The sequence below is a fragment of the Sebastes umbrosus genome, chromosome 13 (genome assembly GCF_015220745.1).
Source record: "Sebastes umbrosus isolate fSebUmb1 chromosome 13, fSebUmb1.pri, whole genome shotgun sequence".
In the NCBI taxonomy this organism is placed as follows: Eukaryota; Metazoa; Chordata; class Actinopteri; order Perciformes; family Sebastidae; genus Sebastes; species Sebastes umbrosus.
In genome coordinates, this window is record NC_051281.1 from 10354273 (window position 1) to 10381944 (window position 27672).

Below are 27672 nucleotides of genomic sequence, written 5' to 3' on the forward strand. Positions count from 1 at the left end.
GTAGGTTGACTTTAAAGCTACTGGGCTTTTAATTACTAAAGGTTCTCTATGTGATATTCAGAGCATTAATATAGCATCAAATTGCTATTTGTAATGTAAAGACGAGGAGTAATGTCTACCTGAGCAGAGAATGAAGTCGCTCTCCCTAAGTGTGTGTTGTAATCCGAGCTTCTCTGTGTTTTGCTGACATAGCCTTTTAGTGCATGTTAGTGCATGTGCCCCACTGGCTAGCTCATGGCCGCCGCTCTGCACTGTGGTCATGCTGCGGTTACAGCTGATAACGACTGACGGCGTTGTCGCGGAAGCATAGCACCTTTTTGCGGTGTGTTCCGAACTGTCGGATCTAGTCTGCCCTTGTCAGAGCTTTTTTGGGATGATTCAGCATGTTGAATTGGCGGCGATGAACAATCGGCCTTCATCGCCTCTAGTTCTTCAATGTCGGCTTGGTGTGTCTTGGCCTTTACGATTATTTGTTTTATGTCAGATGTGTCAAGATGGAAATGATTCCAGAAAACCTGCTTAACCTGCTAAAGCAATGATTCATTTATCAGAGCAGAATGTGAGCCTGTGTTCCCCTACACTTGTATGGACCATTCCTCGTTGGACTGAGATTATCTCATCACATCTCCGAATTGTTCAGCGAGAGAAAATGAATGAATGAAGTGGAGAGAAGTGGGAATTCAGACTGATCCTCAAGGTAAAAAGTGTTTTCATTCCTGCCAGGAGCTAGTCTAATGACCTCAAAAGCAACACACAGACACACACAGCATATGAAAATAAGAAGAAAAGGAGTAACAAGAAACAACTACACACTGAAAAAAGGTTTTGATTTCACAGGTCTGTTGTCTGATCTTGTTAAAACATCTCAAAGGGGATGACACCTTTTCATAAAGGCATTACATAATAGTCTTTGTTGCTTCTTGGATATCCTCCTTCCAGATAATTAATCTGACTATAGCTGAATCTCGGAATATCATGATTCATAACAAGCACTCAGGTCTCGGGTGAAAGGATCAAAAGAAATCTGGTTTTACACAATTAGATTTCTTATGGGGAAGATCTGGTCAAATGCTTTTTACATGTGCCAGAAAGACCACTACTAAAGTAATTCAATCCAACTTCGACTGAACCAAACTGCACTGATCTTCCTGTTATTTAAAACTGATGATGAGCAGCTATTAGACAACAATGGGTTAACTGTTGCCAACTAATTTATCTGACATTTATGCTACACCAATGCACCATATTACTATAAGTGTGTTGCCAGCAACAATGATTCAATTTACACTCTTTTCAGACCTGAAAGCCACGCATGAGAGCTTTAGAAGCCCCGACCACAGCACATACAATCTAGGAAACAGGTCTCTTTAATATCAACTCAACAGGACAGAGGCTTTCCAAACCAGACTCCATTGACAAATCTGTCATTTTAACAGGCTGACAGTTCAAGAGGACTGTTAAGGATTCACGTTTCACTTCTGCATACATGTGATAAACAACACAAACATACTATTTCTAGAAAATTTTGACTGTTCCGTTTTCGTGCATTTCAACGGAATTGCAATGGAATTGTGTTGCTAGGCAACAGTTTGGGTCCATGTTTACTTCCTATCAGCTGATGTTATTCACATACACTTCAACAGGAAATAAACTGGGACACATTTAGAATGTTTACGTTTAAAACCGTGTAATGATCTATATATTATATATTTGTGACATCACAAATGGACAGAAATCCTAACGGCTTGTTTCAAATGCAGAGTTTCTGAGTGTTTAATTCTCCGTATATTGAGCGTTTTGATAGTTTAACAGTATATATGTAGCACTTAAACCTGCTTTATATAATATAAAAGACATGAAAATCTCACTTTTTACAATATGGGACCTTTAAAGAACACTTTACTTGTTGATAGTAAAAGTAAATTTGTAAACATGGTTCAATTGAAGTAGTGTGGTATTTTTAATTTCTTGAGAATATTCTTTTTATCTTTATATTCTTAATACTTATTCATTCTTTTAGATGGATAGATTTGTAAACATGGTTCAATAGAAGTAGTTTTGTAATATTAACTATAATGTGTCATACAGATTAAAAACATTTTTAACGTAAGTGTACATGTTTTTATAATTTCAGTTTTGTTAGTATTTTAGTTTTTATTTTCTTTGAAATAAAATTGATAGTTGGACTCTGTCAGAAATTTTCAAGGACAGTAGGACTGCCAATATAAATCCTACACGCTGAACAAACAGTATATAAACTATATTTATTTAGTATTTATTTATTTCCACTATTTGTATTGTCTACACTTAAAAAACACTTGACTTGTATATAGACTTTTTAAATGATATTTCTTATTTTATTGTTGGTCATTGGTGCTTTATATACTGTATATTTAGATAATATTTATACATATTTTTTTCACTACTTGTATACATAACAGACTGGTCTACTCCTCATCTTTATTTGTAGTCCTTGTCCCTTTAGTACAAGCTGTGTTTCCAGCTTTTTTAGCAAGCTGGAAACACAAACTAGATAAAGAAGTTCCATTAAAGCCAGTGGAGGTCGCTGGAGAGCAGTTAGTTATCTGAGTGACCAAGTTGAGATTCATTAAAGTGACTAAACTAGCCTCTCATAGTTAGAGCTGTACAGCTAATGTAGGATCACTTTAAGTGATAAAACCTATTCTCTTATGATAAACATAAGCTTTCTTTCTGTACATGATAACAACACTAACCTGGCAGATTATTAAACAGGTTTGTGATGACTAAATCACAGTTCTCCTGTCCTCCATGAGAGAGTGGAACAAACCGTCAACTTCCCAACTTCATCAGACTCAAAGTCTCTTTTCAGTGAAACCATTTAAACTTTAACTCACCCGTTGGTCATCTCAGTAATGCCGAGCATCCTGCCGCTCTCTCTTTCTCTCTCTCTCTCTCTCTCCGGACCAGACTGCTGTGTTTTCAGACGTCCAGATGTTGTACAGTCTGGGATGTGTTGGTTTGGTTTTCTCACACAGACACACAGAGAAGCGGAATGGCGATGAGACGGGCCTCGCCTCTGTCTGTCCACTAACCGTCAACTAACCGTCAACACGAGTACTGCACTTCCGCTCAGGACTTTCAAAGTAAAACGCACGCACAGTTTGTTTTGCCAAGTATTCAAGATTCAAGATGTTTATTGTTACGCCGGTTATACAGGTACAATCGTGTGAAATGCTTTTTGCTGGGAAGCTCCATTAAAATAACAAGTTATATTACAATTATAAAAATAATAAGTTATATTACAACATAATAAGTTATATTACAAAATATTAAGTTATATTACAAAATATTAAGTTGTATTACAATTATAAAAATAATAAGTTTTATTACAAAATAATAAGTTATATTACAAAATAATAAGTTTTATTACAAAATATTAAGTTATATTACAATTATAAAAGGAAAAATAAAAATAAAAATGATCTATTTCTATTTTCTATCCATCTATCAATCTATTTATCTATCTATCTATCTATCTATCTATCTATCTATCTATCAGAATAAATAAGTATTATGAATATAAAGATAAAAACAATATTCTAAAGAAATTAAAAATACAAAACGACTTCCATTGAACCATGTTTGCAATTTACTTATTTCTTTCTATATATATATATAAAATAAGTAATTATACAAATATATAAAATAAGTAAATTTGTAAATATATATATATATATATATATATATATATATATATTTGTATATATATACTGTATATACATATATATATAATACTTATTTATTCTTAAATAAGTATTAAGAATATAAAGATAAAAAAGAATATTTTAAAGAAATTAAAAATATATTTTTTAAATTAAGTGACAGTGAAACGCTGTGCCTGTTACTAGCACAATATGTTAAAATCATTTAATTTTCTTGTCAGATAATGACACATAACAATGCTTGTTTTGTGGTGTTTTGGTTTTTACTGTTCTAATATCTGCTGCACAATACAACAATATTGTTAAAATTGTTAACTGAAACAAAAACTTTAAAACAACTGATTACCTGATGAACACCACATTTTAATGTCACAAATATTTTATCTTTTGGTCTCACATAATATCATGTGATATTTATTTCCAGCTCCCAGATCAAGTATTTTAAGAGAAAATCATAACCTGTTTAGAACATGAAAATGGCCAAGGCCAAGAAGTCATATTCAGGGACTAAGAGAGACAAACGCACTCACATAAATTAGTAAAGTCTGTGCTTTTATTTTGAAGGCCACAGCGGTGGTTGCCTGTTGTTGTGTGTGTCTGCTGCAGCTTCTCTTTCAGTCTGAGAGCTGCTACCGCTGGAGAATTACTATTTCTCTTTTACAGCCAGAAAACGGCAACACCCGTCCTGCGACCTCACTGCACGATATGTTTGTATCACAGCAGATTAACAGTGTAGCCTACTTATTATTAACTTGATGCAGGCTGCTGCTCCATACTATGTTCATCATTCAGGCTACACATGAAGCATCCATTCAGGACAAGATGGAAAATCTGACTTTTCTTTTTTTTCTGGCCACCGGAAACTATACAGAAGTTCAACATGGCGAGAAATGTGTCCCACACAAATAACTTTTCACTTCTCATAAGAGATTGATGGAAAGAAATTTAGCATGCTATTCTGCAAGGTTCAGCAAAATAAGAGGATCATAATAGGTGATAAAATGAAGAATAAGAGGAAGAGATGCATCACATTCAGCCAGGTGGTTATGATGGTGCTGCTCCTCAGGGGGATAATAGCATGTTTATCTTTCCTCCCACTGGCATACAGTAGCTATTATTTGTTGTTTCCTCCCCTGGCTGCGTCATGACACTAGAAACCACATATATTTCCTTAAAAGGAAAGCCCCTTCCCCCTCTTATTCCCTCCTCCAAGAGGGATGACGACTTTCATAGTAATGGAATAAATGCATAACTGCAAAGAAACTATGGATAAATCGGTTCACACTACACACAGACTGAGACTGAAGATGAGAAACTCTCCCTGATGGCGATGTACAGCAATAAAATCAAGGATTTCCAAGTCTGAAAACAGGATGAAAAATAGTAACAACCCTGTGCTTTTATGGTAATCTTACAGTCCCTTTTTATTGCATTTGTGTGTTCATTCTGACTCACTTTATCCTGTTAAATATCTCTACAACCTGTATGCTTTAACGAGTAAATCCTCATGATGAAATAAAGTTTTGACTCTGATTTCTTTAAAAAAAAAAATGCTCTTAATGACATTATAAAATGCATTATAATGAAAAAATTTGAAACATTCTCAACCATGTTAACTTTATTTTAGTTTACAGTCGGAAATAGCCTGAAAATAAACAAGACCTGTCTCTAGTGAACTGGTTAACATACTGTAAAATGCTCATTCATTCTTATACAGATCTAATTTTATAGATACAGTAATCTCTCATAGCTCCTGCTGACATTAACCAACATAAATATAAAAGCCGTAGATAAAAATACATTCACTTATGCTGAAGGAATCACAAATAAAGCTGCCACTGGAATGAGAAAATGAACAGGCCAGTTATCTTCATCGTTGGTAGGACCGGAGTAAGAGTGGGTGGATGTGTGTTTTACATGGAGGGGGGGGGCTTCTGTGCAGGATTGTCTTTTCTTTTCCCCCACCTCCACAGGGAGGTCAGAGGTCATGGTCAGACACCCATAGGTATGGATATGGAGTCTTGCTCAAGGACACTTTAGCAGGGAGGATGTGCTTGTTGTCACGACGACCGTCCTTTCAACAAAACAGCTGTGCAGATTAAGTTGCAACAAATCTTTCATGTTCAGCGATTACAGCAGCACAACAAGTGACAGACAACACAAAGCATTCCCAATATGATTGAATCATAATTTGGCATTAAATAATAACCACAACTAACAGTAACAACAAATTACACAGAACAAAAATCACAAACCAAACATCGCTACAGGGTATGATGAATCAAAACTCAGGGAGTGAAGATTATAACTGCTCCTGACTTCAGGATGTGAGGCATTAGTGAACAACTGCAAAATCAGTCAGAAAAAAGTATAAATATGCTGTTATGATAATGTTCTTATGGAGTTAATTGTGTGTCTTTATTATCAGATCAAACAGAAGAGGTTTGAGAGCAAAACTTTCCACACTGTAATCAAAAATAGAGAGAATTTTTTTTTTTATTATAAGAGTTAACGCAAATTCGTTTTAACGCAACTCATTTCTTTAACGCATTAACGCAATCAATCTTTCGGAAGTTGTATCAGGCTCAGTTTTAAAGCTAGAGTGAAGATTCTGGCATCATATGAAACTAGAAAACCTAAAGAATCCATTAGTACCAACCATGTCATGCTTGCTTGTCAAAAAGGAGGCTAACTAATGAGCGTTAAAAAATTGCGAGGAAAAATTCATAGCCATTTTCAAAGGGGACCCTTAAACTCATTTACTATCAGTGCATGTTGCCAAGCTGTCATTCTGATCAAGACTGGCCAATAGAGACGTGTCTGTCCCGCCCACGAGATTCAGCTAAACAGCAAAAAAATCTTTTGGATTTGAACACTTTTTGACATTTTTAATGAAAAATGTATTTTACTTGCCATAAAACATTTTTTGATTGCATGTCAATAATTTTGCTCTCAAACCTATTCTGTTTCCTTGCATATTAAAGACACTAAAATAACTCCATATTAATCATGTTAGTCAGGTGAACCTGAGAATGTAGACATGCACTCCTTTGTACTTGAAGTGAGATTATGATAGACATACAGGAAACAGACCACACCAGTGGTTTAGCATGTTTTAATCACACATACTTAACTTCGCTACTGCTGATTGTTTTCCAAAGCATGTTGCATTTAAGTTTGGCTTTTTTTAAACCTTCCAGGCAACAACTAGTAAAAAATAAATGTTTCATGTCAATTTTCATACTGCAATGAATGGAAAAAATGTCTACCTCTAAGGTAGTAAAAACATATTCAAAAACATTTAAGCATTCCCTTAAAAAATGTTGAAAGAAATGTGAAACATGTGTGATTTGTACCAAAAGAGCAAAAACTCTAGTATAGTCCAAACTTTACAACACAGTCCAAGCCCATTAGAAGGGCATGGCAAATCTAGCAAAGTAATCAAACATCTGAAAATGATATTCAAGTTATATCATGTTATTAACTACGCAGTTAATCCCTTGATTCAATCCACCTCTCACAGTTTGTGCACATCCTGTACATTATACAATGTTTTTCATAGTGCTAATGATGCCTTATAATGCCTTTTCAAGGAAGTGTGACCTTCATGTCCAGTAAATATTGTTATAAATACACGTGTCAATAGTAAGAGTGAGGAAGACAGAAATGTGTCACAGTTAACTTTCATTGGTAAGAGACTAATGTAACTATTGCACTGCAAATTCAAATCAGTATTTGTGTTCAAATGATTTGGTTTAATCTCTACTACACACTTCTTCAGTATTTTCTGATGCACTGCTTGGTCCCTTATATGGTGTGCCCCAAATTTTGTAAATGCCCCAGTTAACCTCCCACTTTTGCCAGGATTTTAAATGTACATCATTACTTCTTAGTGCAGTTTTTTTTGCAGAAAAAGACCCAGTAACATCTTTACACTGTGCTCCTACTGTTTTTGTTGGGTTGGTTGATCATCAAGTCTATCTGATCCCAGACCAGCTGTGGAGATAGGAGCTCCAGCCTGAGCCCTGAGATCCGGTCCCCTCTTCCTCACCTGCACAAAGGAGATCAAAAAATAGAAATTACATTACTGACAGTATATCCTATAGCAATTCAATAACCTGGAGAGAAAAATGTAAAGACATTTTGTGTGGGATTAACACAAAAGGTGTGTGTGTGTGTGTGTGTGTGAAATCATGATTAACAGATAATCTATAGGGAATTAGGGTGTGTGTGCATTTACAAAACCTGTTCCCCTGCTGTTCACATACCTTGAGCAATGGCAGCCAGTTTGCTTTTCTCCTCTGGACTGAGCTGCAGCATCGTGTGAATGACGGGCAGAAGCGCCTGCCGCTCGCTGCCAGACTGCAGGAAGATGAACTGCAGCAGGACGTTCTTCAAATACTCCAGGTTGGCGACACTCTTCTCCCTCTCCTGGTTTCGTTCGAGACGACGCACTTCACTCTTCAACAACTAGCAGGTAGAACACATCAGCCACGTTAAATAATTAAACCCTAAGCGTCAAAGTCAAAGTAAATGTCAAATACATTTTTCCCTAAGATGGTTTCTGTCATTTTAGGTAGTTCTTATCACACTGATGTATGTTCAAGTGTTCATTTTTCTGATAAGTTTGGTTTTAATTGTGCAGACTCTGGCTCTAAATGACGTCAAAATCTCAAGATGGCAGCTTCCGTTTCCGGGATAATTTGGCTTCACTCCACTGTACAGTGGGAGGAAGTGGAGATGCGTCGTACATCTTTATGATGCAAATGCTGGACACTGCAGCAGCATAAATTTCCCACAATGCATTGCGGTAGTGACGACAATGTTCAAAACAGACGTTGACGGACAGCTCTGTAATGTCAATAACACTTCCCCACACACACACACACTCACATCCAACCCCCCAGCCTTAACACAGAAACAGTTTTCAAAGCTAGTCACCTGTGAAAGACAATTTTTGGAACAGTAATGCAAACAGCACTTTACTATGGACATAAATGCACTTTTCTCTTCCGCTAAACACAACTGCAAATTAGGTGAAATTGTGTCTGAAACGTTTACTTATTTTATTTTTTTATTTTTAGATATTGTTAATTTTAATGCTTATTTATTCTATCCTTTTTAATGCACTGACGGAAGCTGGGAGAAACAATATTTAGTTTCCTTCTGTGGATGCAAATACTCAGTGAATTGACAATAAAGGGAATCTTGAATCTTGAATTTAAATGAAAATTTCACTTTGCTAGATGCAATATTTTTTAAAAATTATTTCAGACCTTGATTCTCTCAAATCATCGGTTTGGTCTCTTGAAAGTTATTTGACCCTATAACTAACTAACTCACTTAATCTTTTTTTTTTAATCTATTTCATGTTTTTTTTTATGATTGAATGATTTATTCTGCTAACTTTTTTTTTATTTACTTTTTTATGTGTAAATGATTGATAATATTTGTAAAGTCATCTTCTTTATAATAATAAAAAAAAAAAAAAGATCTTGAGCATAAAGCGGAAATTAATTTTGTCCAGCGCTCCTTCCCGTAGCCTGACACCTGACGTCACACATAACAAGTATGGCAGCGTCCTCTGAGCTGCAGCTGTCTGGTGTTGCTGGGAGAGAAGCGTTAAAACGCGAGTTATGATAACGATTTATCGCGTTATTTATAGCGTTTACTATCATAGTTCTCTGGTCAAATATATGTGGGAGGATTAAAGACATTTCTCGCTGTGAAACATGGGTTTAGAGCGGCTGTTATGCGGGGCGCTGCTGTCCACGCAGTCTCCACGGAGCATGTCCGGCGTGCTTCACCGGGCAGCAGCTCTGTACAGCCGGATGGTCGTTCACTCAAGCCGCCACAGAGAGCCGGCTGCCCGCCTCCTCTCCTCCTCCACCCAGCCCTCCAGAGATGTCACCCTGTTCCAGCACGACCGGACCCGCTTCTTCCGGCTCCTCTCGCTCTTCTGCGGCGGACAGCTCCTCTTCTGGACCTACCTGGGCCACTTCGCTTACACCGGGCTCAGAGACACAGGGAGAGGGACAGCCAAGACCTCCACCACCACCACCTCCAGCACCACAACAACAACCACCACCACCATGGGGCTGGCTGGGATCTGGAGCTTTGAGATGAACCTGGGCTCAAACAGCTGGAGGTTTGGCTTCACCCTGGGGTGCCTGGCCATGGGAGCAGGGGTCGTTGGGCTCGGGGTGCTGTTCTGCAGGCGCTCTGTCAGCCAGGTGGTGTTACACCAAGGTGGCAGGATGGTGACAGTCTCCACACAGTCGCCTCTGGGAGCAGGCCGAGGCCGGAGGATAACAGTCCCCCTGTCTCAGGTGGCCTGTCACGCTCACAGACACGAGTCCCCCTCATTCATCCCCCTCAGGGTCAAAGGGCACAAGTTCTACTTCCTCCTGGACAAAGAGGGGACCGTGAACAACGCCAGGCTGTTTGACACCACTGTCGGGGCTTACCGGCCAGTTTAAGCTGTGGTTATTAAACTGTTGTCAAACTGTGTTGGACAACAATAACACTGGTCCATGGATGTGATTTACATGGCTGACAAACAAAATGTCAGTTTCTGTTTGATTGTCTCTTCAATTAAATAAAATCTATGAGATCAAATGTGGACTCATAAAGGTTCATTTAGGGAAAGGTGTTATATTAGAGATACATTATTATTAGTAGCCTGTCCAGGTTCCATGGTGGAGAGGAGGTTGCGTTGCTCAGGCTCCATCTGTTTGCCGACACCTGGAGCTGCTTTACATCCTCCATCTTTTCATATACTGCATGTTCACTTGGGCTGTCCTGAATACCATCTTTTGGGCTTCGCAGCAGGCTGACATGTTCTTCTGTCTGTCTGCCTCCATCTCCCCCGTTTCAGTGCCCTAGACAGTGCCACTGCTGCACTACTGTACACACATACACCTCTACACACAACAAACAGCGGTATCCATCGGAAATAACTAATAATAATTCATGTTGAATATGAATCATAAATAATGTGGGATTATTCCTTATTTCATGGGCTATTGCATTATTATTACTACATACTTATATATTAAAAAAAAAAAAAAAAAGCATTTGATTTGGAGGTTGATTACCACGGCAACGGTCGAAACTTCAAAGCTTTCGGGTCAGCCCTAATGTTCACAATATATGTATCATTTCTGTCATATGTATTGTCTATGTTGTAATTTTATTATGTTGGTTACTCTGTACACACGACATCTATTGCACGTCCTGGAGGAGGACCCCGGACGTGACCACCAAAACCTAATCCGGTCATCCTAGAATCCAAGTGGATTTTTGTGCCCAGTTTGAAGAAATTGGCTCAAGGCGTTCCTGAGATATCACGAGTATGGGACGGACATGAGGTCACAGTGACCTTTGACTACCAAAATATAATCTGTTAATCCTTGAGTCTAAGTGGTTGTTTGTGCCAAATTTGAAGAAATTCCCTCCAGGCGTTCCTGAGATATCGTGTTCACAAGAACGGACCAGAAGAACATACATACTTTACGTACGGATGGAACCATATGAAGGCATAATAAAATTGGCTTGACGATTTCATTTTTAAAATCACGTAGAATAAACAATGAGTTATTTGAAATGTAATTGTTCAAATAACAGGAAACAGTCTGAATGAATGTGCTGTGGAATTAAACTGATTTGTTTTCTGAATGTATGCGTGTGTACATGTGTGCGTATACATACAGTGATCTGCTCCATGAGAACAGCGTTGGTGGCCTCCGTTTCATGCAGGAGGCCGTTCATGTGCTCCATACTGCGCGTGACTGTGCTCAGCTTTAGACTCAGCTCTTCTTTTGTAGGCTCCACCGTCCACACGAAAGGCTCTGGAGACCAAAACCAAAGACACACAAGTTAAAGATCACAGTTAGACGAAGTTCTGGGCATAGAAGCTGATTTGCCTCAAGTCATATTTAATCATGTCTTTTATTTATTACATAGCATGAATTATCACATTTGAGTCACAGTCATAAATAAATGAAAGCTTTCAGAAATGTTCAGTAGGTTGTCTGATTTTTAATAATCTTCAATAGAGCTGCAACAATTAACTTTATATTCGATTCATCTTTTTTTTTTCTTTTTTTTAATAAAAAAGATGAATCGATTATCAATAGTTAATAAAATAGATAAATTAATAGTGTACAGTGAAGTTGATTTTTTTTTTACCTATTTCCAAATTGCCATCCCTTGACCCAAACAAAGATGGCAACAGGTTAGTTACATTAGTGATGAACTACTGTCTATGATTGCCATGTTTAGGTCAGAAATTGAATATGCAACCTGAGAGACAGGTTTACACACTGCTTTTAAAAGCTGAATAACTGTTACAAAGTGCACCTCCTGTCTTAAACACACCTTGTTTGGGGTCCGGGGACGTGAGAAGCTGCTCCAGAGAGGGCAGGGACGTGAGAGCAGCAGAAGGGCTCTCAGTCTCGGTAGTCTCCATGCCCTCGCCCTCCTCCCTGGCCATCGACTGGAGGTCGCTGAGAGACATCAGTCCCAGCCCCGACTGGTTCTGGTCAGTGTTTCTGCGCTGGGGGTCTGACGTTAGGGGCTTACGGCTGGAGTGGACCGCCACTGAACCTGAAAGAGTTTAAGGGTTGGTAGAGGAACACATTTTTGTGTTATGCATTGTTTAGCAGATGAATAGAAGCATGTTAAAAAGCAGAGAATGGAGTTAAACAACAGAAAATTACATTTCAAAATAAAATTGGTTAAGGGTGGGTTGCATAAACTAGGATTAATTTTAAGACTGGATAAAATCACAGCAGGTTATCTTAAATTTAAGTTTCAAACATGACTAACACAATCCCCCACTGTTGTGGACACCCACTCTTAAATTATTGCCAAAAAAACCCCATTATTGCATGTTTTTGTTAAATTAAACACAACAATCTTTCTCATTTTTTGCTGCCTGATGTTTCCCAGATATGATTCAGAAGCTAAATAAATAAGGGCTACAAATACATAAAGAAATAGTTTGAGTAGAGAGTAGTGTTTTTGGATGTTATGGATGTAGTGTTTTTGGAGGTCATAGAGCACCTCTGGCCTCCGTGCTGAAGCAGTTTGATCAACCCCTCACACTGAACAGAATCCCTTAATTTAACACCAAGTTGTGAGTCAGTGTCCTACTTCATTGTGACATGAGGGGGCACCAGACACTCTGGTGTTCACCAGTTCATCAACTGGCACAAACAATGACGACAAGTGTGTGAGGGGCTTGAGAGAGTGGGTGGACAAAAGAGAAGATTATGATTAATGGACCTCAAATTGAAACAAAAGACCAGACGCTAAACCAATCCCCTCACCTTCCCACCTCTAGTCTGCTACTCTACCTCCTCTCCACGAGCAGCTGAGTGAGGAGTCCCGCTACATGCATATCTCTGTTTTTGTTTGTTTGTGTAAATGCATTAGAGTTTGTAGTCTGATCAGGATTCAGAAAAACTAATATTTAGGCTGACAGTTTCCCGATAGCTCGAGGTCAGTAGAAAGCCCCAGCTGGAACAGTAAACGTGAGAGCAGACAAGTGTGGTAACGCTAACAGAAAAAAACAAAACATCTTTAGCCTGTAATACTGCGTCTGCATGTTGTTGCTACTTCTTATCCTCCTCCTGACTCTTTACACAACACTCCTTGTTATATCATGTGCACATATCTAATCAATCAAATATGTTACAGGCTCAACACTCAGGAGGACAGAGTCAATATAAATCAAGCTGTAGTGGTAAAAGAAAGCTCCAGGACACCAATTCATAGTAGAATTAATTTCCTGAAACACAGATAAATACGGAGCACAGTCTCTGCAGAAGAGGGACCAAGTGTGCTCACATCCAGACCAAAATACTCAGGTGCAAGACAAGAAAATTAAAAGTGCTAAATGCGAGATTGGGAGCATTTCTATTGCCTCTGCATGGCTCTCAACATGGCGACAGCTGAACCGGCGGATCATAGCTAACAGCCCTAACGGTGGAAACGACAGCAAAACTGCTGACAGAACAAACAGTGTTAACCTGAGACCCATCCAGAGGGGCATGCTCACATGCACTAAAAGGCACACACGGCCAGCCCGGCTGCGTCAACAAAGCACGGAGAAGCTCGGAATACAAAACACACAGAGAGAGAGAGTGACTTCATTATCTGCTCAGGTAGACATTACTCCTCTAAATCTTTACATAGCTAGTAGTTGTTTGATGCTATATTAGTGCTCTGGATATCGTATAGAGCATGTTTGCACACTGTTAGGCTCCAAATGGTTTACTTAGGGAGGGGAACATCTTTACTGATATAAATGTTGCCTTAACAGAGAAAGAGAAATAAACCATTTGGAGCCTTACATAGTCCTCCTCTGTGCCCTACAGTCTCTGCAGAGCCACGACAACAGCCAGCAACAAAGAGAACAGCAGAGAAAGCTGCTGCCACCACCTGTTTCTAACTTGTAAAAGACTCTTTCTGGAATTAGTATTTGTAGTTTATGTACTGATTGATTGTTTAGATTAAAGAGTTAATGGGGGAAAAAACATGACAATGAACATAGATCAATTTTACAGTTTGTTACAGTTGATTCATAAAAGATAATATGAGGCCAGTAAAAATGATCCAAGGGCCGGCAGTTTTATGAACCACCTGCCCAACAGGGCCAGTAAGACACTGATGTTGAACCCTTCTGCCTTTTAACTGCCATTAAATTCAAAACACAGTGGTTAAAAGGCTCAAATATGACTTTCAGTAAAGGCTAACGTTGGCCCCGTGTATCGGGTTAATCCTGGCGTGCATTTCTGAGCCGCTAATGATGAGTCTCTCCAGATGCCACAGTGAGCTGTCTGCCACCCTGAGAGGCGGGAACGGAGCTGAGGAGCTTCGCCAACACCTGGCCAGAAACACACACACACGCTTTCCTTTCTGAGTCATAACTATGTGTGTGTTTGCTGTTTGACTCCAGAGGGCAGCTGTGTGGGAGGTGATGAATGAGCTTCCAGTGCTGGTATACTGATAAACACACTGACATGCCCCTTCCTCTGTTCTCCCATCATTCCTCTCAGAGAAAAACAGAGTAAACAAGATAGAAAACTTCATCTCTCTTCACACTTGATGCTTTGATGGATCTCTTTATATGATACCATTCATGCACCCGTTGAGTTGGATCATTCTGCTTCGTAATTTAACAGATACATTTGTTACCTCACTCGTTTCCACTGCTACTTCATGTACACCATCAGGTACTTGTTGCCCGATTGATTTAAACTAGGGCTGGCAATCGATTAAAATACTTAATTAAGATTAAGTTAATGCGTTAATTTAAGATTAAGTTAATGTGTTAAAGAAATTAGTGGCGTTAAAACAAATTTGCGTTAGTATCACGTTAACTTTGACAGCCCTAATTTAAATGGATCAAGTTTTTCATTTGCCTCCACGCTTACTGTTCTGGCTCTGCAGAATGAAGAGTTGCTCCTCGACGCGGGTCAGCTGACCCTGCAGGGTCTCCACAGTGGCCCGGTGGTCATCCTGCAGCTTCCTCAGCTGCTCCCTGTAGGTCTGACGCTGGGCCTCGACCTGGGAAGACAGGTCAGTCTGAGCCTGGGACAGATCTGACCTCAGAGCCACGTTCTCCGACTGCACTGACAGCAGCCTGGAGGTGGAGAGGAAATTAAAAGAAGAGACTCATTTAGTAGAGAATCAGCAGGAATGGCGTATGACAGAAAAGCACTCTTAAATTCTAGACAAGCCAGGGTCCAGCCGGCTCACCTCTCGCGTAGCTCGGCCTCCTTGCTGACGGTTTCCTGGAGGATCTTGTTGTGTCTTTCCAGCAGAGTGTCGTGTTCGGTCTGGAGCTGCAGCAGCTCTGTGGTGCTGCTCTGGAGGCTCTGCTGGCTTTCTGTCAGCCTGGACCTCAGCTGTTCCAACTGAGAGGACAACTGCTCCCTGCCAGACACCCCGCCACATATTCATTATATCCATATCACTCATACAGTGTTGACTGGCACATACTACTAATTAGTGTTCACTTTAATATGCCCCATTGAGTAGCTGCCTTAGTACCTGTGATTTCATTACATTAACATTCAAGTTCTTTCTCATGTGATATGTCCTGTATCTTGCCCACCCTCTGTATATTATCTTAGTGAAAGAGCAAGCTGTGTTATCAGACCTGATCCCAGCATTGGTATTAAGGCTTTTATTGGTAAAAGGCTTTTGTTATAAAGTAATTATTTATTTGTTTTGGTTTAAAAACATCTTTATTACCATGTAGCTATTAAAGGGTAACTTCGGGTAACCTGATTTTCCCATGTTGTGTCTAACTGACTAATAGGGACAACAATTTCTGAAACTGTTCCAGTATTGAGGGAGAGCGCTGAATACCGGAGCTACCCTTTCAGTCAACCTGCATTCAGGTATCATCCTGAGTGTGTGTTTTGATGTCAGGTCATGCAATTCACCATCACCCTTTCTGGTTGCCTCCCTGCACCTTCGCTTATCATGCATATTTATCATACATATTTATCATACATATTCATCATACATATTTATCATACATATTTATCATACATATTTATCATACAGGTGTTGTCCTTACCTCTCTACTTTAACAGAGTCTCCTTCACTCTGAGCCGTGGTTTTAGTCTTCTGCTGTTTGAGCACATTGTGGACTCGCACCTTGTAACCCTCAAACTCGCCAGATGTTGCCGTGAGCTCAGTCTGGAATCAGCACAAAGATTAAGCAGAGATATGCAGTGAATTAAATTTAATTAGTCATTTGACATAAAATCAGTTGAGAAAACAAATTTTGATCATCAACTGTTAAATCATTCATAAAGCAAAAGTGCAAAACATTTGCTGGTTTCAGCTTCTCAAATAGGAGTTTTTTTAACTGTTAGTCAAATCAAACAATCAATTAAAAGTTGTCACCTCGGGCACTTGGAACTTGAAACAGGCATTTTTCACAATTGTTTTGACATTGTAAAGATTAAATGAGTAATCGTGAGTAATTGAGAGATTAATAATGAAAATAGTCACGAGTTTCAGTCCTGTATATTGCCGCTCTCTGAGCACGAGCTGGTGCAACCTTCACAGTAATTCATCAACGTTGGAAGTGTCTCCTATAGATGTGCTCTTGAGCAATGCTCTTTACTCTGGTGGAGCTGTTCAGTGAGAGTATACTGTATGTGCTCTACAGGTGTGTGGATGGAGGAAGGTCAGTCGAACCCTGTGTGTGTGTGTGTGTACCTTAGCAGTGTCTCTCTCCTGCTGCAGGCTGTTGATGCGTTGCTGCAGGGAGTTGCTGGTTCTCTGTTGCTGATCCAACGTCGACCTCAGCTGCTCCTGAAGACGATGGCGCTCACCCGTGAGTCCGCACACCTCGATCTTAACGCACAAACACAAACTTTAATATGTGACTTGTACAGCTGCAACAATTAATCAATTAAATGAATCGCCAGCAATTTTGATATGAGTTATTTTTTAAGAAAAAAAAAGTCAAATTTCTCTGATTCCAGCTTCTTAAATATGGATATCTTCTGGTTTCTTTACTCCTCAAAGACAGTAAACCGAGTTTTGGACAAAAAAAGACGTCGAGGACGTCATCTTGGGCTTTGGGAAACACCAGTCGACATTTTTCACAATTTTCTGACATTTTATAGACCAAACAACTAATCGATTAATCAAGAAAATAATCGACAGATCAATCAAAAATGAAAATAATCACTAGATGCAGCCCTAGTGACTTGTGTGGAACTGAAATGTTGATTTACAAAACTACATATTTTATCAAAAGGCACCGCTGAGAGATGTTTTGCTGTGTTACCTTGGAGCTTTCTAGCTGCTGCTGGTTCGCCTCCAGCTCTCCTTTCAGAGAGGCCTGCACCACCATGAGGGAGCTTTCCTGCACGCACACACACACACACACACAAATTTAAATGCATACACCAATATAAGCAAACACAACAACACACACAAATGATTAACTATTCCCAACATCTTCAAGGCCTCCCCCACAATCATGCTCACACATGGTTGCATAGCACTATTTACATTCATCAGGCAGCGACGTTACACACAGTAACAGGAAATCCTGCGGGACACACTTACAAACACACACACACACAGAAACAGACCTGCATCTTGGCATCGGCCAAGTCCTTCTTGGTCTTCATCAGCAGCTGTTTCATCTTGGAGGTCTTCTCCTCCCCCTGGTCCAGCTGGGACTTCAAAGCCTCTGGAGACACAAACAGACATGCACAGCAGGTACATGTTCACACGCGAACACACAGACACATACAAATGGTTGAGGTGAAATACATACTGTACTGACACTTTTTCAGTATTTTCCTTTATTTCACAGCTTGACGGGAAACATAAAGAGAGACAGAACAATGACACGCAACAGAGGGCCCTGCAGTTACATGGTAGACAGTAAATCATTAGGGCTCTGCAGGAATAATAAATGTTTACCATTAGTGAACAAGTACCTAAAACTGTGCACTAACATCAGACCTGCAGTATATATTACTTAGTCTATATAAAAGGACCTAGAGTACATTGTACATTGCCCGTCTTCGCTCCTCCTTCTCCTTCTCCAAGCCTTCATCACATCACAATTCAACTATTGCAATAGCATCCTCTCTGATTTGATGGTTCTGATGCAGTTTGATTTTTTGCATATTTAATGTAGAATTGGTGAATAACACACAGGTTGTATACTGTAGGTCTGATCAATCTTCAAATATGTGCTGTGAACCAACAACAGTGCATAGCTGGTATGTTTTATTATCATGCATTTTCTAAATAATTATACATCCGTCCTTCAGCTTAACAAGCTTATCCTAGAGGGACGCACGCGGGGGAGCTGGAGCCAATCCCAGCTCACTTTGTAGAAGTATTAATCTTTGTGTTAAAGAGTGTAAATGTCTCATACATACCGATTTCCTGTTTGAGTGTGTCCTCCTTCTGGGTCAGTGTGTTTATCTGAGCCTTTAAATCCTCAGCACGCTCATCTCTATCTGAGAGTTTGGCGTTGAGATCCTTCACCAGGCGTTCGTAGTCGGCCATCTCCATGTCCAGCAGAGAGCTCTGCTGCGCCTCCTAGAGGCAGAGACAACACGCGACGTCATTACAGGGAACAAAGCTAAAACCTCATCTACGCGCCAGTCACGTCATTTATCTCAAACTTTTAGCAGGGAAAAAAGTGATTTAGAATGAAGAATTCTTTTTTGGCTTATTTGCCTTCATTTGTTAGAGACAGTGACAGTCTTGAAAGGAGGAGAGAGAGGGGACGACATGCAGCAAATCCCTCAAATAGTTAAGGTTAAGGTCGTCGGGCAGTGAGTTTTTGCAGATTTCAGTTTGGATTTTGCAATTTGTGGGTTACCTTCTAGACAAGACCCCATAGCGCAATACATTCGAAGCCCACTTACTTTTAAGCGGTCCAATCAAATGCGAAGGATTTGATTTAAATCCCTCTTGTAACAGTACACCACTCAAATATTCTGTTTCTGAAAATTCACTATCGTATCAAACTCAAAAATACTGTTTGTTGGGTACTGTTTTGTTGGTACTAACAACGTGGACACATGACGTGAAGTCAGGCCTCCTGGCAGCATCCGTGTACTCTGCTGTACTATGTAGTTCTCCACTAATGGAAAAGAAACAACAGCTCTGGTGCTGTGGGCTACAACTGCTCTCTTTCTCTCTGAGAGGTGCTGCTGTAGCTGCAGGCCGGCCATCACAAGTCCAGTCGCTTGACTGGACAGGCCTTCAGAGACTCTAGTGTCTGAGAAGCTGTGTGTGATTGTGTATGTGTACCTTGCGTAGCTGCTCCAGCTCCTGGGCAGTCTGCTGAGACTGTTGCTGCTGCTTGCGGAGCTGAGCTGTCAGCTCTTCTACCTCCTTCATGGCAGATGACAAGTCCTGGAGAAACAAGCAAACACACACACACAAAAAGGTTTTCAGTATGTACATACTGTACATTTCATATTATCAACCTTCATATACTTTGAACAAGTTCTGTCTAAAGTGTTACCCACCGTACGTGGCTCTACTATAAGATCAGCTAAAATACTAAATTAGGAACAGTTGGCATGACCTCCGATTTGTACACAACAGTAGTACAGAGTATCCATCTCTCCTTATTTCTACCTTGATCTTCTGTTCTTTCATAGCTCTCTCAGTCAGCAGGTCTCTGTCCAGACTGACCGACTGTCTTTGAAGCTCCTGGTTTTGGGCTTCCAGCTGCCTCACAGCGCTCCTCATGGTCTCCATACCAGCCAGCAGGTCCTCCTTCTCACTGCTTAGGGTCTCCGTCTGTAAAAGCAGAAACAGTTCATGTTACTACCCCAGTCGTGTGATACACTTACAGTGCATCTTCAAGATGACAACATCTCAGGAAGGCATTTACAATAGAGAAAATGTGATTTAATGATAATTGTGAAATGAAACAAGGGGTTACATCTATTAGGGCTCGTTTAACAATACCAGTACCCTTAAAGTGATACTGATACCAATAGAGTACTTCATTTGATACCTTTTTTTCTACGTAATTTGATACCCATCTGGTACCAAGCTGGTTAATGATGAGCTACAGTGATATTTGTATTTAGCTGTGATTTATTTCACATTATTACACAGCGTTGTTGAATACTCTATTCTGATTGGTCAATCACAGCATTCTACGGTCTGTTAGTTCTTTATAGCAGACCACTGTGAAGTATAACAGACCGTTGCTATGGCCGCAACTCTGATGTTGGACTCTGGAGGACCATTTTTGTGTCAAATTATCGATTTCTCAAGTAAGTAGCCGTGTAATAATCGATAATCGATAATGTACAGCTAGCTAGCGGGACACAACAATGACCATTATCTGTACATTATCCCTTACATATCAGCAAGTTTAGATGATTTCCCTGTGTTAAGTTACAGTAGGTGTTACTGATTGCTTTATGAGTTGAGAATATTCTATAATATTTTTTAGATCCCACTGAAAAGACAGAATGCGGTTTTACTTATTTCAGATTCAAGGTTTTCCCCTGAAAATGCACATGTAGACAAATACGCCAAACCTGCTTGAACACACGTGACACGTTTGAAAGTCATTCATGCAAATCTGACAGCGGCAGGCTCTGAGGACTTTCTCTGCAAGGAAAACTGAACCAGAAACAGCAGCAGCAGCTACCTCCCATCATCTGTCAGCCAAACACTGAAGCTATGATCGGTAAACAGAGATGTCCAGACGTTCTCTTAGATCCCTGACTGGCTTTCAGTCTGTCTGCCCCCCCCTGAGACCCATGAGCGCACACAAGAGTAAACCTGTGTCTCAGAAAATGGTGTTGCGCTGGCACACAGCAGATGGAGGCTATACTCCGCTCCATTTACCTGCCTGTTGTTCTCTCATTGGAAAGAAACAGTTATGAGCTTGGGGAGAGGAGTATATATAAACACAATTTCTCCCCAGCTCACCCAGTCACATCTGATGGGCTATTTGTTGGCTGTCGAGCGTAGCCGGGTAAAGTGTCGCTGGCTAAAACGACTCACTGTAAATCAGATGGAAACTGAGTTATGAGAGAAGTATTGGAGAGATGTATTGCTGGACAAAGTGGCACTGCTTAGATTTACCGAAGGGTGAAGGCAGTTTGTGTGTTTGTTAGTGGCGATGTGTGTGATTGAGCGTGTGTTTGTGTTACCTGTGTGACAGCACTGCTGAGTCGTTTGGTCAGCTCAGCGATCTGTCTCTCGGCCTCCTCCACCTTCTCTCTCTCTTTATCCAGTTGCTCCGTCTGCCCGTCGTAATCTATCTGCAGGTTCTGCACACACAAACACACACAGAACGTATACTCATTCATTACTGGAAGAGCTCAGTGAAGGTAAACACCATGCATCTCAGATATCAGCTGCATTTACATTTGAGTATGGGACAAAAGTCTCATTAGACACAGCAGACTGGTTTCTCCTCTAATGGAGACACAGTCATAAAGCACAGTGCAGCCTTGGGGACGCTTATGGAGACCTCTGGGAGTGACATCAGGAAAAAAGGTCTGTTTCAGAGCAAGCTTGCTTACACTTGCCTATTAGCAACAAATTAGGAAGGAATATAATTAATAAAATGTTTAACCACTGTACAGCACATTGGTCAACTTTTGTTGTTTTTAAATGTGCTCTAAAAAATAAACTAAACTGTAAACTTGAGTCATCTCGCTTCCTTCTCATCTCTGTTGAGAGTCGCACATCGATCGGGCGCTCACGAGAAAATGGCTTCGGGAAAAGACAAAGCTTATGAGCTGAAGTGAAAGCGAGCATTTCAATTAATCTGGAAACAGGAGTTCAGTTGGGTGGCGCTAGAGGATGTGGGCAAAACTCTAGATTAATTTACTTAAACATGACAATTAACTTTGGTCTTTGTCGGTATTTGATAATCAGCTTGTTATCACCTGTAACCGCCGTATGTTGGATACTGAGTTGGATAAATTAAATGAATGCATGGCCAGCGATCTTAAAACAAGTTCCTGAATAGTTCTGGTTTTGCAGATCTGATGTCTTCACCTGCCAGCAGCTATTTGCATCAACGTCTTTGTGGAAATAACTTTTAGTCACTGATACTTCTGTCCCACATAGTCGCCTACCTTGTAGCCTTCAGCCCCGTGGATGATATCTTTCATAGAGCTGCTCACTTTCTCCCTCTCAGCTTTCAGTGACTCTACTTCTTCCTTGAGGGAAGCAACCTGGAAAAAAAAAGTCAAATAAATTGTGGATTTAGCCATGTACAAGCACGGAGGGGAAAAAGTATAATCTTATACGATCTCTATCAATATTTATTGAGTGTCCTGACCTTGAAACATTGCTTATAATGTATTCCTCTGATTAAACAATAAGCAGGAAACACAGTAATATGTAAACTCATGTGTATTTACTTTGTTTTGTTCAAATGCCACATTCATGTTGTTAAATAAAGGATAGCAAACTAACATTTACAGTTCAGAAATTTACCTTTTTCTTACTGGTTTCCAGCTCCTTCTTTGCTTTGATGGCAACTGCTTTGATTTTGTTCATCTTCTGGTCCTTTTCTTTGTGTTCGTTCTCCAGCAGAGCTGAGGGGAGCAGCAGTTACAACATTCAGGATTTATCATCTATTATTTATCACCTGCTCCAATGAGCAGGCAAACTAAATTGTTTTTTGAAGGGCCATTAGTTAGTAAAATGACAACAAGTGTCACCTATTTTCTGTGTGATCTCGCAGGCTGCATTTTCCTCAGAGGAAGCAGACTGGGCAGCAGACTCCTGGGAGAGAAAAGTAGGAAAGAAGAAAAAAACACTTAAAATGTCAATCATCGTTGTTTTTTTAAAGGAAGCATTGTTTGTGGTTTGAAGCGGCCAACATCTAATTTTTGTGCTAATATTCAAACATTTGCATCATTTCCATGAGAGAAATATTCCACAAAAATTCACATGCATTTGTTTTTTTTCCTCTATAATTGGATGTGGAGTGGATAAACCCAACTCTCCTTCAAGTTACAGAAAATAACAACTGCAATATTTCTAGAGCTAAAAGAAACATTTCATTTATCTATCAGTTAATCTACAGCTTATTTTGTCAATAAAACTGAGACAGACTTTTAGTAATATTTTGGTAATTCCCAATGGCGCTATAAGAAAAGGCAGTTAAAGCAAAATACGGTCAATCACAATTAATTATTTTGATTATTTAGCAGAATATGATCATTGACTATAATCACGTCAAATTCCCATTTCTTATGCACAAACTAGTGGACGGCTTTTCTAAGAGGACACATCAGGAGCTCCACTAACCTGGAGAGCAGCAAGCTCGCTCCTCAGCTGAGATGTGAGTGAATCCTTCTCCGTCAGCTGCTCTTTGAGCTCTCTTCTCTCTTTCTCCATGTTCTCCATTTCCCCTTCCTCCTTCTCCTCTTTCTCTTGAGTCATCAGAGAAACGTGAGCCTGCAGTCTCTGGTTCTCCTCGTTCATCTTCTCATTGACTGACTTCATGTCCTCCAGGTCTTTCTGCAGCCCTTCGGTGTCCTTCACCACCTCCTCCAGGTTGTTTCTCAACATGCTCCTCTCCTGTTCCAGCTCTGCGATACGAGCCTGGAGCTCCTTTTCCACCTCCTCCAATCCTATTACCCCTTGAGCCTCCTCGAGACCACTCCTCAACAGCCCCCTCTCCTTTTCCAGCTCATCGACGCGTGCTCGGAGCTCCTCAACTTCTTCTGTGGAGTTTCTGAGGACTTCAGACTGGTTTTCTTCCAGAGCTGTGATGGTGGTGCGGGCCTGCTCTGCCTCCTCTGCTAGTGATTTCAACTTTGCCTCTAGCTGATTCCTCTCAGATGTCTCCTGCTCTAGCTGAGCCTCCAGGGCGGCCAGCTTGGAGCCCATAAGCTCCCTTGTTTCCTGGGTATTGGAAAGCCCAGAAGATGCCTGTTCCAATTTCTGGTGGAGGTCAGCCTTTTCTGCAGAGAGCTCTTTAATAGTCAGCTCTAATGCAGAGACTGTCTCCTGCCTTCTTTCCACCTCCTCTTTCAGGCTCTCCTCCATCTTTTCCCCCTCCTCTTTTAGATGTTGAACCTCATCCTCCATCTCTTTTTTCTTCTCGCTCTCATCTCTACGTAGAAGTGCCTCTTTCTCTTTCTCTTCAAGCAGCCTCTCGATTTCTTCTGCTTTCTCGTTGTTCAGCTTTTGCATTTCCTCATCTCTGTGCTGAAGCTGGGACTGTATCTTGTCTCGCTCTTCAGTCAGCGTGTTGACCATCTCTTCCAGGTCTTGAGTCGTGTTTTCCTTCATCTGCAGTTGGGAGAGGATCTCCTCATTCTGCCTGTTCAGTTCCTCCACAGATTGCTTCAGCTCCTCTACAGACGACCGGAGTTTCTGGTCCTCGCCTGCAGAACCTTCCAGCTTCAGCTTCAGGTCTTGCAGGTTCTTCATCAGAGTGGTTTTCTCCTCTGTTACCTCTCCCACCCTCTCCAACAGTTCATCCCTCTCCTGGTTGAGGTGTTCCATCTTTTCTTGGAGTTCCTGTACAGTATTAGCCCCCTGCTCCTTCATGGCTTTGTACTGAAGGACAAAATTAGTCGTCTTCTCACCCAGTTCTGTCTCCACACCTTGCAGTATGTCTCTCATGTGCTGACACTCAGCCACGGCAGAGTCTCTCTCTCCAGTCAAGGCTTCACACTGGGCCCTCAGCTCCTCTGGATTCAAGGGGCTGATTGCTGATTCACATCCGTCTTTGTGTGCTTCACTCTGCTGCTGAGACTCTCCTTGGTCTTCTTGTTGGTCAGGGTCCAGGGTTGCGGCTGGGTCACTGGGAGCACTTTCCCGGCTCATCTGCAACTCATTGATTTTGAACTCCAGCTCTTCTCTCTCCATCTGAAACTCCTCCCTGGTCTTCTCCAGCTCTGCCTCGAGCTCTCCCTTCACATTGCTGAGCAGGGTGAGTTCATCCTGTAGCATGGTACTCTGGGCTTGAAGGTCTTCCATGGCTGCTCTCACTCGTCCGGTCTCCGTCTCCTCTCCGTCGCCAAGGCTGGAGTCAACCTGACTGCAGGTAGACAGCTCCAGCATTTTGGCGATGCCTGACCTGCGGGAAGGTTCCTCATCTTCCTCCTGCACATCCTGCAGGTAGCTGTCTGGAAAAATGAGGGTAATGTTAGCTGGGAAAGTCATTTTAGTTCCCATCTAATCAATGACGTAAACATAAAAACTTGGGTAATGTAATACTACAATTAAAATGTTTCTATTCATTAAAGCTAGAGTTGATAATCTTGAAAACAGGCAAAAGTACACCAGATTTTAAAAATGATCCAACCAAAAAACCAAGCCCAGTGTTGCCAACTCTTTTCCAATGAAAGCAGTTAGCAGCACTAGCTTCAAAAGTCCCTAAATTAAGAAAATCGTCTAGTTGGCAACACTGACAGTCTGTCCCTTCAGGCCTCCCTACAAAGCGACTACCCCAACATTATCATTATGAACATATACAAAGAACATGGCTATTGTCTCGTTATTACAGTCCTGCGACAGCCAAAGATACCAGATTTCTTTCCTTTTTTGAGTATTTGATTTATTGATTGCTGTCGGGATGTAAAGAGAATTTCAACAAATATAACAAAAATGTTTTTGAAGAAGATTACCAAACCTGGTTTTAATTAATTAATTAGTTTAGTTATGCCATAGCCTTGAGAATAACCATATATAATTAAAAAATCATACTAGTCAGTAAAATGTGGAGACAGCCTGCAATAAGTTAGGTGTCCTCTAACATGGCTTCAAGTTGACTGTAAATATATTACAATTTATTGATTTCAAACATATTCAACTGATGAATCTATAATAAAAATAACCCTTAGTTGCAGACATAGACTGTATATAAGAAGTGGACGTAGTCACTGTGACGTCAAGAAGAAGAAGACTTGAAACTAGTGATTGAGACCATAAACTCATGTTTACAATGTTTACTGAGGTAATAAATCAAGTGAGAAGTAGGCTCATTTTCTCATAGACTTCTATACAATCAGACTTATTTTTTGCAACCAGAGGAGTCGCCCCCTGCTGGCTATTAGAAAGAATGCAAGTTTAAGGCACTTCCGCATTGGCTTCACTTCTCAGACCCGGAGATTACCTTTTAGAGCGAGCTGCTCGGTCAGCTCATCGTGCAGCAACAGGAGACGCTCCCTCTCCATCTCACAGTCCTCCTCCAGAGCCCTCATCTCCTCCTCGTGCTGCAGATTCTTTTGAGCCAGCTCCTCCTTCAGGTTCTCCACCTCCTGCTGGGCCTCTGTCAACTCCCTTTGGTGGCTTTCCTGCACCTCGGCCGTCTCCTGGGATTTTCGCTCTTTGATCGCTTCCAGTTCCGCTCGAAGGGCTTCCAGCTGAGCTTCTAAGTTAGGGCGGCCCTCTTCATTGCTCTTTTTTGCACTGGCGTGTTCAGCCCTCTCTCTTTCACTCTCCCTCTCCCGGTCACTTTCTTCTCGCTCTTTCAGTAATTTCTGGAAATAAGCCACTTCTTCTTGGTGTTTGTTGTTGGATTCCTCGATGCTGCTCTCTAGGGTCTTGATCTTCCTTTGGTGATCTTCTATTACACGTTCAAGCTCTCCTTGCAGTCCCACAAGATCACCCTGCGCAAAATAACAGTTATGCACATGCATCAATAAATGTTAAGAGTGTTCTGGGAAACGGGCTAATTAACCAGTGGTACACATCATACAGTATTTGTATTGTATTTCACCTTGGCTTGCTGTTTAGTCTTCTCTAAATCTTTACGAGATAGTGAAAGACTCTGCTGAGTTTCTGCCTTCTCCAGTAGTAAGGCATCCATCCTCTCAGTCAGCTCCTATTACAAACACACACCCACATGATTTGCATGATGCACGTATGAAAATGAAGTACAGCTTGTAAACAGAGGAATATTCATGAGAAGACACATGATGAACTGCCCCCCTATGAACAAACCTGTATCAGAGTGGAGTCATCTGAACAGTTGTTATTGTTTTTGGATTGCCGTTTGAGGGATTCAACTTCTTTTTCCAAATCTGAAAGGAGGAAATAATGTCACACATACTTGTCACACTATTTGCCCACAGAGCCAAACCCAAGCTTTTATAGCATTTATAGCTTACCTGCGCATCTGCTCTTCATCTTCTGCATGCCAGCCATCTGCTTCTTGGCAAACTTAATAAGGTCATCTTTGGCTAGTGTGTCCAGCTGGGAATAAAAAATATAAAGAGAAGAGAGAAGCATGATACCAATACATACCTAACAATGAATCGTGTTTATGCATATCAAGACACGTAATACAGATTTTGATAGCCTCTTTGAGCAATACTGTGCTTGTAGATGTGTAGTACCTTTGACTTGGCTGCACCTGCAGGTGATGGAGCCGCAGACTCTGCTCCGGTTCCTGGAGGGTCCTGGTTCAGTGAAGGGAAAAAGAAGAAATGACAAACGCAACTAGGTG

At 40.8% G+C, this 27672-nt stretch overlaps 3 protein-coding genes across 3 annotated transcripts in view; 1 reads left to right on the forward strand and 2 right to left on the reverse strand.

The window, feature by feature from the left end:
• The window catches only part of LOC119500477 (LIM and senescent cell antigen-like-containing domain protein 1), a 35729-nt gene extending 32648 nt beyond the window's left edge, over positions 1 to 3081 (reverse strand). Inside the window, exon 1 of the mRNA XM_037790207.1 lies at positions 2877 to 3081. Within this exon, the coding sequence (XP_037646135.1) occupies positions 2877 to 2905 (29 nt within the window). The 5' untranslated portion in view covers positions 2906 to 3081. The remainder of the gene's footprint in view (positions 1 to 2876) is intronic.
• A 2221-nt stretch (positions 3082 to 5302) lies between these two features.
• LOC119500475 (GRIP and coiled-coil domain-containing protein 2) overlaps positions 5303 to 27672 on the reverse strand; it is a 23321-nt gene continuing 951 nt past the window's right edge. The window contains exons 2-24 of the mRNA XM_037790199.1: positions 27563 to 27625; positions 27335 to 27419; positions 27168 to 27247; positions 26944 to 27048; positions 26338 to 26833; positions 23517 to 25348; positions 22925 to 22988; positions 22698 to 22798; positions 22334 to 22432; positions 21398 to 21517; positions 19857 to 20021; positions 19524 to 19628; positions 18641 to 18803; positions 17837 to 17937; positions 17527 to 17604; positions 16950 to 17087; positions 16300 to 16421; positions 15471 to 15647; positions 15146 to 15354; positions 12084 to 12311; positions 11415 to 11554; positions 7973 to 8174; positions 5303 to 7755 (exon numbers count right to left, since the gene is read on the reverse strand). Of these exons, the coding sequence (XP_037646127.1) occupies positions 7682 to 7755; positions 7973 to 8174; positions 11415 to 11554; positions 12084 to 12311; positions 15146 to 15354; positions 15471 to 15647; positions 16300 to 16421; positions 16950 to 17087; positions 17527 to 17604; positions 17837 to 17937; positions 18641 to 18803; positions 19524 to 19628; positions 19857 to 20021; positions 21398 to 21517; positions 22334 to 22432; positions 22698 to 22798; positions 22925 to 22988; positions 23517 to 25348; positions 26338 to 26833; positions 26944 to 27048; positions 27168 to 27247; positions 27335 to 27419; positions 27563 to 27625 (4947 nt within the window). The 3' untranslated portion in view covers positions 5303 to 7681. The remainder of the gene's footprint in view (positions 7756 to 7972; positions 8175 to 11414; positions 11555 to 12083; positions 12312 to 15145; positions 15355 to 15470; positions 15648 to 16299; positions 16422 to 16949; positions 17088 to 17526; positions 17605 to 17836; positions 17938 to 18640; positions 18804 to 19523; positions 19629 to 19856; positions 20022 to 21397; positions 21518 to 22333; positions 22433 to 22697; positions 22799 to 22924; positions 22989 to 23516; positions 25349 to 26337; positions 26834 to 26943; positions 27049 to 27167; positions 27248 to 27334; positions 27420 to 27562; positions 27626 to 27672) is intronic.
• tmem223 (transmembrane protein 223) lies at positions 8843 to 10326 on the forward strand. Its single transcript, XM_037790210.1, has one exon. It carries the CDS (start codon positions 9437 to 9439, stop codon positions 10181 to 10183), a length of 747 nt encoding a protein of 248 aa, XP_037646138.1. The 5' UTR covers positions 8843 to 9436; the 3' UTR covers positions 10184 to 10326.

Bases quoted from the DNA above. Each gene is read 5' to 3' on its own strand.
- tmem223 (XM_037790210.1), top strand. From the start codon at position 9,437: ATGGGTTTAGAGCGGCTGTTATGCGGGGCGCTGCTGTCCACGCAGTCT.